This window comes from Portunus trituberculatus, chromosome 35, assembly GCF_017591435.1.
Source record: "Portunus trituberculatus isolate SZX2019 chromosome 35, ASM1759143v1, whole genome shotgun sequence".
Classification (NCBI taxonomy): Eukaryota; Metazoa; Arthropoda; class Malacostraca; order Decapoda; family Portunidae; genus Portunus; species Portunus trituberculatus.
In genome coordinates, this window is record NC_059289.1 from 3,575,104 (window position 1) to 3,587,603 (window position 12,500).

The 12,500-nt window shown below is 42.0% G+C and overlaps 1 protein-coding gene across 8 annotated transcripts in view; it reads left to right on the forward strand.

Moving 5' to 3' along the window:
- Window positions 1–12,500, forward strand: part of LOC123513073 (mechanosensory protein 2-like) — a 738,351-nt gene that overhangs the window by 29,385 nt on the left and 696,466 nt on the right. Inside the window, exon 2 of one of the 8 annotated variants that reach the window (XM_045269919.1) lies at window positions 2,459–2,659. The exons of 6 other annotated variants lie outside the window; for them this stretch is intronic. In XM_045269919.1, the coding sequence (XP_045125854.1) occupies window positions 2,497–2,659 (163 nt within the window). In that variant the 5' untranslated portion in view covers window positions 2,459–2,496. Of the gene's footprint in view, window positions 1–2,458; window positions 2,660–4,761; window positions 5,610–12,500 lie in introns of those variants that run through there. One more of the 8 variants, XM_045269920.1, reaches the window with a different exon arrangement.

Sequence of the window (12,500 nt, forward strand, 5' to 3'; positions counted from 1 at the left end):
GGTCATCTTCATCTGTAGCAGGTCGTCCTTGGTAAAAAAAAAAAAAAAAATGCCCCAAGATCGGTATGATGGACAGGGATTTTCAGATGGTCATTTCCCCTTGTGTGGCTTCAGGTCACGAGCTTAGACCCTCTGTTGCTCCTCCCCCTTCGTCTCCCTCTCCTGTGCTACTCTCCCTCCCTCTCTCTCTCTCTCTCTCTCTCTCTCTCTCTCTCTCATAACACTCTTCCCCCATGCTCCCTTCCCCTCTTCATTCTCTCTCTCTCTCTCTCTCTCTCTCTCTCTCTCTCTCTCTCTCTCTCTCTCTCCTCCACCTCCACTACCACCACCACCACCTCCTCCTCCTCCTCCTCCTCCTCCTCCCTCTCCCTTTCCTCTTACCTGCATGTCACGGTTTCAGTTGTGGTGCTGCCAGGAGTGGTGGTGGTGGTGATGGTGGTGGTGATGGTGATGATAGTGACAGTGATGGTGATGGTATGCGGTTTTGATTTATGACTGGTGAATGGTGGTGCGTTTTTGATAGGGGTGATAATGGTGTTTGGTGATGGTGATGGTGGTGGTGATGGTGATGATGGGTGTTGTGGATAATGAAACTGGGTGATGATTTTGGTGGTGGTGATGGTGATGGTGATGATGATTGTGGTGGTGGTGGTGATGGTGGTGATGTAGTGATATTAAATCGAACTTAGCACATAAATGAAACTTAAAATATTTGAAAACTTGGAAAAAGGAAAAAAAAAGAAAAAACTTGTCGGAGATAGAAAAAAAAGAGAATAATATACACGGAAAGAAAAAAAGTAATCATAACCTGACGCTAATACATAATCAATACACACACACACACACACACACACGAAAAGAAAACGAAAAACACATGTATAGGAGCAACCATAATAAAAAGAAAAAAAACAGACCAAAAAAGAATAAAAAAAACATACTATCAGATACCTAAAAATACAATAAAAAAACAGAAATAAATAAGTTAACAACAGAAGCACACAAAACCACCACCACAAAAGGGAAAACAAATACATAAACAGGAACCTTCACCAGAAAACCCTCGTCACATTTAAGCCTCGCCGGTGTGACGCGCTGGTGGACGTAACCTTACCACCGCCGTCACGCCCTCGGTACACTTATTGCAAACTCACCTGAGGGACGGCGCAGCGGTAGGTGACATCTGGCTCACCTGTGCTGGGAGAGAGAAAACGTGAACTTCAATAAACAAGGAAGCAGAAAACGGGATGACTGTGTTTATGTATTTACGTACATAAGACGTTAAATATATTAAAGTGAAGAAAGGTTGAAAGAAAACGAGGTGACAGTGTTTTGTTTTGGTGTAGAAAACTGGGAATACTGTAAAAATAGGAAGAAGAAAACGAGATTACTGTGTTTATATAATTATATACGTACATAAGAGCTTAAATATATAAAGTGAAGAAACGTTGAAAGAAAATGAGGTGACAGTGTTTTGTTTTGGGAATACTGTAAAACTACCCTATAGAAAACAAGCTTACGTGTGTTTGTATTACTTGAATAAACTGGAGAATGCATAGGAAAAACGGAGTGTGTGTTTAGTTTACGTGTTATGTGAACGATTGGTTATTTGTTTGAATGTGTGTTGTAAAAGTAAATGTGTTTCTGTGTTTTCCTTAGAGGTGATAGTGTCAAGAAATGATGAAATATATGTGTGTGTTTTGATCGCTTTGATGAGGCAACAGCTTCAAATAAGGGAAAACTAAGGAAAAAGGAAAACAAGCACAAAAGAAACCAAAAGATATCGGAGAGAGAAAAGAACGAAGGAAAGAAAAAAACATTGATTCTTTTCCTTTAACCTTCATTTCCCTTATTATCCTTTGGTCTGTAACTCTATGACCGTCCCCTATGTCTCGCCCTCCCTCAGCCACCTCCTACACTACATAACAAACAGCTGAATTAGAACACACAACTTTTTCTCCCTCACTTCCCCTCATCTTCCACCCAGAAGCCATCAACACGTCGCTCCCTTCACCTGTGTCCCCTCACCTGTCTGCGTTGCCTTTCCCTCACATCCTCCTTCCCCTCACCCACCGCCCAGCTTCCTCCTCCCCTTCCCCTTCCCCTTCCTCCCCTTCCCCCTTCCCTTGCCTCTTCCCTAACCCTACACCTCCTCCTTGCTCGAGTACCACCTTCTCCGCAACCATTCCTTTCTCATCCTCCTCTTCCACCTCCTCCCCTTCCTCCCGTCCCCTCCTCCACCCACCATCCCCTCCACCGACTTCCTCCTCCTCCTCCTCCTCCACCGTAGACAACGCATCCTCACCTCCACGCGCTAACAGGCCAACCCACGTGACCACAGCATCCACAGTCCTTCAGAGCCCCACGCCATCCACTTCTCCTTCACTCTCCTCCATCAATTCCCCATCCACTCGCCCGCCATCCTACTGCTCCATAGACGCCCGTCCTTATCCACTTCAAGGACACGAACCGCCGTCATCCACCTTCCCGGAGACCATAATGGAGGAGGATGAGTGTGATAGTGTCCTCCACGCGCCTGTCCTCCCCCCGACGCCCCCCGTGCAGGAGTCCGAGACGCGCTCAAGATCCTCCAGGAAGTCTTTCAGGGATCGAGCAAGACGCGGCTCCTGGATCAGCAACATTTCGGCGATCACGGGAATAAGTGAGTATCTGAAGGTGCAGGAGGAGGAGGAGGAGGAGGAGGAGAAGGAGGAGGAGGAGAAGAAGAAGAAGAAGAAGAAGAAGAAGAAGAAGAGGAGGAGGAGGAGGAGGAGGAAGACAAAGGAAGAACTAACAGCAACATTGATGGTTTAATCTAAGACCGACTGTTATGAGAAATACACGGAGTTTAGGAGGAGGAGGAGGAGGAGGAGGAGGAGGAGGAGGAGGAGGAGGAGGAGGAGGAGGAGGAGGAGGAGGAGGAGGAGGAGGAGAAGGAGGAGGAGGAGGAGGAGGAGGAGGTGGAGGAGAAGGAAGAGGAGGAAGAGGTGGAGGAGGAGGAGAAGGAGGAAGAGGTGGAGGAGGAGGAGGAGGAGGAGGAAGGAGGAGGAGGAGGAGGAGGAGGGGAGGAGATGGTGGAGGAGAAGGAAGTGATGAGATATGAGAAAAAGAAAAGATAAGGTTAAGTGTGTGTGTGTGTGTGTGTGTGTGTGTGTGTGTGTGTGTGTGTGCAATCCTTCCAAACCCTCCCATTATTTTCCCACCCTAGTGTTCTTACTCACCTCGCGCCTCACTGAATAACATAACACCCCCATCCTCTCCACCCCCACCCCACGCATCCCAAGGGTATCAATGGAATTAAGCTCGTAACCAAACCGAAACTCTTCCTGCTTCACTTATTACAACCATATTCTCCTTTTTTTTTTAGTGTTCTTACTCATTTTTTCCCTTGTATGTTGTCTTGCAGTGCTGAGACGAGGCGCTGAGTCACCGTGGGTCTGGTTTTCAAGTGTCTCCAAATTTATCACCGCGACACAAAACAATACGGAGATTCAGACACTCAGACCATGGCATTCAGACAGTGGCACATACACACATACACACATACATAAAGTTAGTTGCTGCGTAGAAAGATCGTGTTTTCTCTCTCTCTCTCTCTCTCTCTCTCTCTCTCTCTCTCTCTCTCTTTCTTTTTGCTTTGTCGTGTGTTAATGTTATCTATTCATACGTAGTTTGTATTTGTTTATCGATTTCTTCCTTCCAGTTGCTACAAGGCTTAACATTCCTTGTTACTACTATTACGACCACTACAACAACAATAACTACGTCAACAGCAACAACAACAACAACAACAACAACAACAACAACAACTACTACTACTACTACTACTACTACTACTACTACTATTACTATGACTATTACCATTACTACTACTACTACTACTACTACTACTACTACTACTACAATAACAACAACAACAATAATAACAACACCAATACTAGTCACAATACTGTAACCTGAAACTACTAAGATGCAAAGTCATGAGATTAAATTCCCCTAAGAAAATAAAACGAAAAAAAAAAAAGGAGAAATCCTATCACTACTCAAACCATAAAAAAAAAGAACAAATGTATTCGATTCCACAAGTTCAAAGTTAAAGGGGATTAGAGTAAGGAAACGCTGATTGAGAGAGCAGAGGTGGATGATCGGTGAGTCAGAAGAAGGTAACAGGCGAAAAGGTGAGAGCAGGTGATAATTTGAATGGCAGTAACAGGAGGCAATGTGGGATAGGTAGCAGTGGGGACAACAGTATTAGTAAAGATGAGAGGAGGCAGAGAGAGATGTGAGAGGAATTAAGAACGAGTAAATGAGAGGGAGAGTATGGGCGTGGGATACATGGAGGAGGAGGAGGAGGAGGAGGAGGAGAGGAGGGAATTCCGTCTTGCATGTAACCGCTTCACCTTTTCCTGTTGAGTCAATTCCTCTAAACTGCTAAATTCCCCTTTTTCTTCCTTCTACATCTACGTTTTCTTTAGCATCCGTTCCTACCCACCCTCTACACACATACGCATAGACATACACACATGCAGTGGCCAATGGGAGACGCTGAAACATGAGTGGAAAGGGGAGAGCATGAAAACACAGCACCGCATAGCTGGCAACCACACTCGGCGCTCGCTCCATGCAATATTTACGTCACACAATCCCCAAGGAGTCAACACTAACATTCCAAGCTGCTATTCATAACATTCCTACCTCAGCGTGATACATTAGCGCACATATAGTTAGGAGAACTCTGGTGCGGTTGTCTTTTAGTGGTGACAGAGAAAGATGCACAATTTTCCTATTTCACCTTCGATATTTTCACTCCTTGGCATCTCGCGTGGCTCAGCGGGGATGACCTTGGAAACAGGCGACCGCTCATGACACGTTAGTCCACGTCAGTCCAGCCAAACACATGTGTGGTGCCGAACACGCTTTGGTTTTACTTGATACGATTCGTGGGGAGTGACAGCCCGTGTGAGTGAGCACTGTGCACCTCTGAGGAGTGAGGGTGCCTGTTTGAGTCTCCATCTCGTGATCTGAGGCTGCAGGAAGGTTAAATTCAGCCGGTGGATTTGCTTCACGTTGTGTGCAGATAAGGAAAGGAAACCGTTTTCTTTGACTTTCTCTGGCGTGAGACGTGCAGAGAAGACAAGGCGGAGGAAGTGTGGTTATCTGAGGCTGTAGATACACGTAAAGGGGAGAACTACAGTGAATCATTGCGTTTCAGTTCTTGAAGGGACGTGCATGGTGTTTCATATTTTTTTCCGAGTATATAAGTAGCAGGCAGACAAAGGAAGACAAAACAAAACAGGAAAAGACAAGGAAAAAGGTGTCTTAGTCTGGAGTTGTGAGAACACGAAAAGCAGCAAAACAAACGGTGGAATACGTAAACCAGGTGCATTTTCTTATACATCCCTTGAAGCAACACGTGCAGCAGGAGGGAAAGGCCAGAGGGAAGCAGTAGAAAGGCATGTCTAACCCTCAATACCGTCAGATGGAAGAAGAGATCACCATGCAAGCCCAGAACACCGGCAGAGTGGATGTGGAGCACGGCGCCACGCCACGCCCCCGCCAGAGGATGGGAGGACAAACGCCAAAATTTGATACGGCCTTCGACTTCACAAACGGTGAGAGTTGCGACTGTAGGACGCGTTGGATATAATAAAGAGAAGCTGTAATGGGAAATAGATCTCGAAACATACATAATTAAGTGTATCTATATTAATGGAAGTAATATTCGTGAGTTTGACGTCTTTCAACTAATAAAACGGTGAAGGTAGCAAGTGTTTATAACGTAGGAGAAAGATGGAATAATGGGGAAGAGATCTCAGATATATATAACTGACAAAACACAGGAAAAATAGGGAATGTTTCTGTTTGGCATGCCTTTTGACTACACAATCGGTAGCAAATTGAAGACACATACGGGAGATAGAGAGGAGTGATGGGAAAGGGGAAAATATAATAAACGAGTACAAAGAGAAAAAAGTATACAGTTGATATTGCGAAAGTTCTTAAATTTTGCATGTCCTTCGAGTGCAAAAAAAAAAAAACGGTAAGAAATACTGGTGTGGGATACGTAAGACAAGAGTGATGAGAAAGAGACCCTAGTGACATATCTAAGAAACACAGCTAATATTGGGAAGGTTTCTAAGTCTGACACGTCTCTCTTTACAAATATGGTGCAAGAATGTAGGATGTGTGCGCTTAGGATACAGGATAGATAGTGGAATGAATGACAAGTGAATGGGTGCTACCATATTGGTTCTCTTAGGTAGCCAGAGAAGAGTAAAGGAGTTTTCGACATGTTTCAGGGTTGTAAAGTTAAAATATAGGAAAAAATGACATTGGAGCATCAGAGAGAGAGAGAGAGAGAGAGAGAGAGAGAGAGAGAGAGAGAGAGAGAGAGAGGATAATAGTGCGGGAATGTGCTCCGTCGCTCCTTCGTACACTTTAAGGATGTCTAGACCCGCCCAGTCCGGAGGCCGCCGCAAAGGGAAGCTGGGATAGGCACGGCAGGAGACGACAAGGCACAGGAAGGGATGAAAATTAGGAGATGAGGACACGTCAGGTGTATTAAATTGTAAAAGACTATTGAAGTTAGTTTTGGTAGGAAATCGAGCTATCACAACCACTACTACTACAACTGCTACTACTACTACTACTACTACTACTACTACTACTACTACTACTACTACTACTACTACTGCTACTACTACTACTACTACTACTACTACTACTACTATTACTATTTCTACTATTACTACTACTGCTACTACTACTATTTCTACCACTACTACTACTATTACTACTACTACTACTACTACTACTACTACTACTGCTACTACTACTACAACTACTACTATTACTGTTATTCTTACGTAATTTCGCTGCACTAAACTCAAGAGGAATCTAACATTAAAGGTCTCTCTCTCTCTCTCTCTCTCTCTCTCTCTGATAAACACACCAAGTAACTGTACACCAACCAGTCATGTCTTCCTCTCACCACCACCACCACCACCACCACCACCACCACCACCACCACCACCACCACAGCCAGAGTCGGTTCCAAGGAAGCCTTTCAGTTCGCCTTAGGTTCCCCTGCCAGAAGGTCGCAGGTGGCAGGGCGGTGGCAGGGGAAGAGGTGGGGAGGTCAGGAGAGGTGGAGAGCCTGGGCCAGCAAAAAATGGGGGTGGACTTGTGGTAAGGGAGGGGAGGACGTGTGGGGCTTCAGTTCAAGTTAAGTGAATGGCGAAGCTTTTTTTGTGTGCTTCTACTTTTGGTTTATCTTTACGTTTTTTTTCCTTCTTTCCCTTCTTTTATCTATTTTTCTTATTTGGTATCGTAATCTCATGTATTGATTTATTTATTCATCTATTTATACTCTATACTTCATCTATTTATGCTCTATACTTCATCATTCACTCATTTCTCTTCCCAACTCACGAACGCGCAACGAAATTACGAAATTATAACGAAATGATAACGAAATCAACGCATTCCCACGCTTCATTACTCTAAACAGGTAACGGCTCCACTCTCGAGGTCACGGGGGAGATGAAGAGCAGGTGGATGTGGAGGTTAATCTTCTCTCTCCATTAAACCTCTTTACCCCCACGCATCGCACCCACACATTCTTCCCACGTTCCTAACCATTGACGTGAGAATCATAACGCGTATTTTCATTAGTCACTCCTCAAAGAACCTCCATTTTCTTTTAAGGTTTGAGAAGAAAACGAGGAGATTCACAGGTACACGAAAGATGGTGATTGTTTTTGTTTTTCTTTCATGCCAGACGCGAATATACGAGAGAGAGGAATGCATTTGAGATTTAGTTGATTTTGCCTTATTGAGAGAGAGAGAGAGAGAGAGAGAGAGAGAGAGACGAGGTATACTCTAAAGAAAAAAGATAGAACGGAAAATGAACATATGAGATGAAGAAAATAAATGAAGATAATAAATGAAATAATTGAAAGTATATTTCTTTCATTTTTTCCTTCAATTTCTTTCATCTCTACCTGTTTTATGTCTCCCTTCACGTCTTCCTACATCTGTCCTCCCTTCACGTCACAAAACACTATCCTTGTCCCCCTCCACCTCCACCACATCTCCACTCTCACTTTCCTTCCACCCTTTCTTCCTTCCCTCCTTCGTTCTCTCCCCTGTAAACTATCTGTCAATCTATCTCTTTTCATTTCTCTCTTCCTATCCTTCCTCTTCGCCATTAGTTTACTCTCCTTTATTCTACTATTCTATCCACCCCTGCTGCTCTCCTCTCATCCTCTTCACCTCGCATTCGTACCTTTGACATTACCTTAAATATCTTATGTGTATCTTCTATCTCCGTCTTCCCTTCATTCTCCAGACATCTATCCCATTCACACTTTCACTCTCCTCTTCCCTCCTCGTCCCTTCTCTTCCTTCTTCCCTTACTAGACGGGTTATGGAGCCTTCACATGTACAGCAGACATCAATGGTGATTAGCCGGCGGTATCAGGGAGGCATCAGCAGTGAGGGACGTAGAGCGCGTGAGATGTGCTTGCTCACCCGTGTCTCAAGGCCTGGCTGGGCTGGCTGGCTGGTTGATTGCCTGGCTGGCGCGCAAGTGGGTTCCTCGACCTCCACTCCAATGTTGAATGCTTTAGTTTCCCTCTCATATGCAGTAGGTGATAGAAAATGATTGTGTGTGTGTGTGTGTGTGTGTGTGTGTGTGTGTGTGTGTGTGTGTGTGTGTGTGTGTGTTGGATTAGTTTAATTCGGTGTTTTTGATCGGTGGAGGAAAGTATTTATTTAATTATTTTTTTTCGCGGGAACTGATTATACAGGAAATAAGATCTCTCGTAGTGTTACATGAAGGGAATAGATAAGCAGTAAAAATTGTTTTATTGTTGAATCTCATTAATTTTGTGTTGTTACGGTTCTTTTTTTCATCCGTAGAGAGAGAGAGAGAGAGAGAGAGAGAGAGAGAGAGATCCATAAAAGATTAAGAATGGTGATAATGGTGATGATAATTTTCACTGACACTAAAAATTCTAAGCTCCTTCTTAGTGTTAAATGAATTAAATACACCAAACAGCAAGGTTATTAGTGTTAAATCAATAAGAAAATTTGAAATCTATCCCTTAAAGAAAGATTAATCAGGTTTTTATGGTGACGACTCAGGTGATGACAACTACAATGATCTATGCTCCCTCTCGGTGTTTAATGAATGAAACAGACGCAGAAATCAGGCCAATAGTGTCGATTAAACAAGTTACTTTGGAAAATTAGACAAATTTATTCACGGAGACCATAGATGGAAAATAAAAGTAAAATATATAGACATGTTTTATAATGAAACAACCACAAGTGTAACCCTGACAACTCCTTAACCCCTACAGTGCCAAGATGGGTTTTCTTAATATTCTACTTAGTTTTTGGCAATTTTATACAGCTTCAGAAACTCATGTGGGGATTAAAATAATGAGGAGTGTAGCTATTAATCTTCTGACCTCCTTAAACCCTTCCTACTGTCAATAAAATCGTCTAATCGCACAACAAAACTCGCGGTAAAAAATGCGTCCCAGTACTGAAGAGGTTAAAACTTCCACTGCTTCCTTACTCAATACTCGTATGATGGAAACAGCGCAAGAATATGATAATAATTCCTAAAGGCACTCTACAATAATCTAGCCGTCCACAACACCTACATTACTTATCAATAGCACCCAAACCTCCACTCCATTCCCCCGCCAGTCTTCCAACACCAACATAATTAAGGGTTCCCACTGAAACTGCGCCGCTCGTACCTAACCGCGACCTCAATATTACTAGTTTACCGGTAATTAGTCCCAAAGTGTGCTTATCTGCGACTGAGCGAGGTGACAGAGAGAGAGAGAGAGAGAGAGAGAGAGAGAGAGAGAGAGAGAGAGAGAGAGAGGGGAGGCGGAGAGAGGAAAAGGGAAAAGTAGGAAAGGCAGAGAGGAGAATGAAAGGGAGGAAAGGCAGAGAGAAGGGGAAGAAAAGGGAGGAGAGAGAGAGAGAGAGAGAGAGAGAGAGAGAGAGAGAGAGAGAGAGAGAGAGAGAGAGAGAAGTGGTAGGAGGTAATGTAAAGTGGAATAGTAATTGAGAGAAATAGGAATATACAAGTGAAGAAGAATAGACAACTGGAAAAAAAGAAAGAAAGAAGAAAGAGAAGAAGAAAATTATGGAAAGGAAGCAAAGAAGGAAGGAAATCACCAATGAAAGAAATAAAGTAAGGATGGAAAAGAAGGTGCAGGAATAGAGAGAGGAAATAAATGTATTGCAATGACAATAAAAAAATTAAAAGTAGGGAAAAAGGAAATAAAGGAAGGAAAAGAAGACAAGGAAGTGACCAAAGGGGATAAAAGAGAAAGGGAGAAATGAAGGGAAAAAAAGAGGAATGAAGGCACGAAAAGAAAGAAAGTGTGAGTATCAGAGAAAACTTTCTGGCCAGGAGTGAAAATAGAATGAGAAAAAAGAAGAAAAAAAAAAAAAAAAAAAAAAAAAGAAAACCACAGGAAGAGAAAAGGCTTCAAATGATGAAAATGATGGATGAGAGTAATAAGTACCTGAGAAAAAGGAAAATGAAGGAAGAAAGAAAAAATAAAGAAATGATAGAGAGAGAGAGAGAGAGAGAGAGAGAGAGAGAGAGAGAGAGAGAGAGAGAGAGAGAGAGGACTATAACAAACGGCAACCGAACAAAACGAGAATTTGAGTGAGGTAGGAGAGTTAGGAAAAAGGGGAAAAAAAAGGACGAGAAGAGAGAAGATAAGAGAATAAAAGAGAAGAGAAGAGAAGAGGAGAGGAGAGACAGATAGAGAGGAAGACAGGAGAGGAAATAAAGAAAGATAGGAATGAAGGAGGGGAGAGACCAATAACAGAAAGGGGAAAAAAAAGAGGAGACACAAAAGTAAAGAGAAAAAGGACTAACGTATTGGTGCATATAGGGGAAGTGAAGGAGAATAGGACACGAAACACCGATAAAACGAATAAATCAAGGACAAATTCGGAAAGAAATAAAATAGATAAAAAAAAAAATATATGTCTATGAAAATGTTAGGAATTATCTAAATAACTCAAGGATAAATTAGGAAAGAAATAAAATAGATAGAAAAAAATATATATATGCCTATGAAAATACTAGAAATTATCTGAATAAATTAAGGACACATTCAGAAAGAAATGAAATAGATGAAAAAAATATGTTTATGAAAATGCCTGGAATTATCTGAGGAATATTGAAGTACTGGGAATAAGGAGATGTTGTTTCGGATTTCTTTTCGTATGATAAGTAAGGAATCTATAAAATTACAGCACACATGGAACTTTGATATTTTTTACAGCAGAAAAGAGGCACAACACACTTTTCCTATAACAAAAAAAAAAAAAAAATAAATAAATAAATAAATAAATAAAATTGATCAAAATAACACTAAGAAACATCACAGCATTTTAAGTTACAATACATAAAAGAAATAATAAATTCCCTAAGACTTAAAAAAAAAAAAAACACTAATGAAGAAATTCAAACGTACGAAGACGAAATAAAAGAAAAATAGATTGAAACGGACGTATAAATAGTAAACGTCTTCTTACATTCTGCTTCTTTGATCAGGTTTACCCGAGGCAACCTTTTATCTGAGCTTGCCATGAAAACACCTTAAGTCTTCGTTTTCTCTCATGGCGGTGAAAGGCGGAAAAATAGGTGTTTAGATTGATCGGAAAACAGATGTTCCTGAGAGAGAGAGAGAGAGAGAGAGAGAGAGAGAGAGAGAGAGAGAGAGGATGGATCGCTATGTGAACGCTTAAAGTTAGGAATGAAAAAAAAAAAATCGAAGGAAAGACGCTGAAAGTCATAAAAAAAGAATCGTTCCCATCTCTCTCTCTCTCTCTCTCTCTCTCTCTCTCTCTCTCTCTCTCTCTCTCTCTCTACAAGAAGCAGCTGTCTACCTCCTCGTGTGCAGGTGCGGCAGACACGGCAAGCCTCCTGCACGGTGGGTTAAGCCGTGACAGTCGTGGTTATGCAAATAATACGCGATTCAATTTCCATGTGATCAGGGAGAAGGAGAGGGGACGTATTTTCCCAGAGAGAGAGAGAGAGAGAGAGAGAGAGAGAGAGAGAGAGAGAGAGAGAGAGAGTATACGAGTAGTAGTAGTATTAATAGCAGTAGTAGTAGTAGTAGTAGTAGTAGTAGTAGTAGTAGTAGTAGCACACACACACACACACACACACACACACACACACACACACACACACACACACACACACACACACACTTACCATCATCATTATCATTATCTTCTTCATTTTTACTTCATCTTTGTTCTCTCCTCTTTTCTTTACAATGTCCTTTATTTTCCTTTTCTTTTTCTTTTTTTTTTCTGTATGTACCTTGCCCTTTTTTTACAGCGATAGACAAACTTGTATAATTTTTAAACACAAATGCAAAATATCTCTTCCAGTACCGATGAATTAAAATAAAAGAAAAATACAGAAAAAAAAAAAAAAAAAAAAA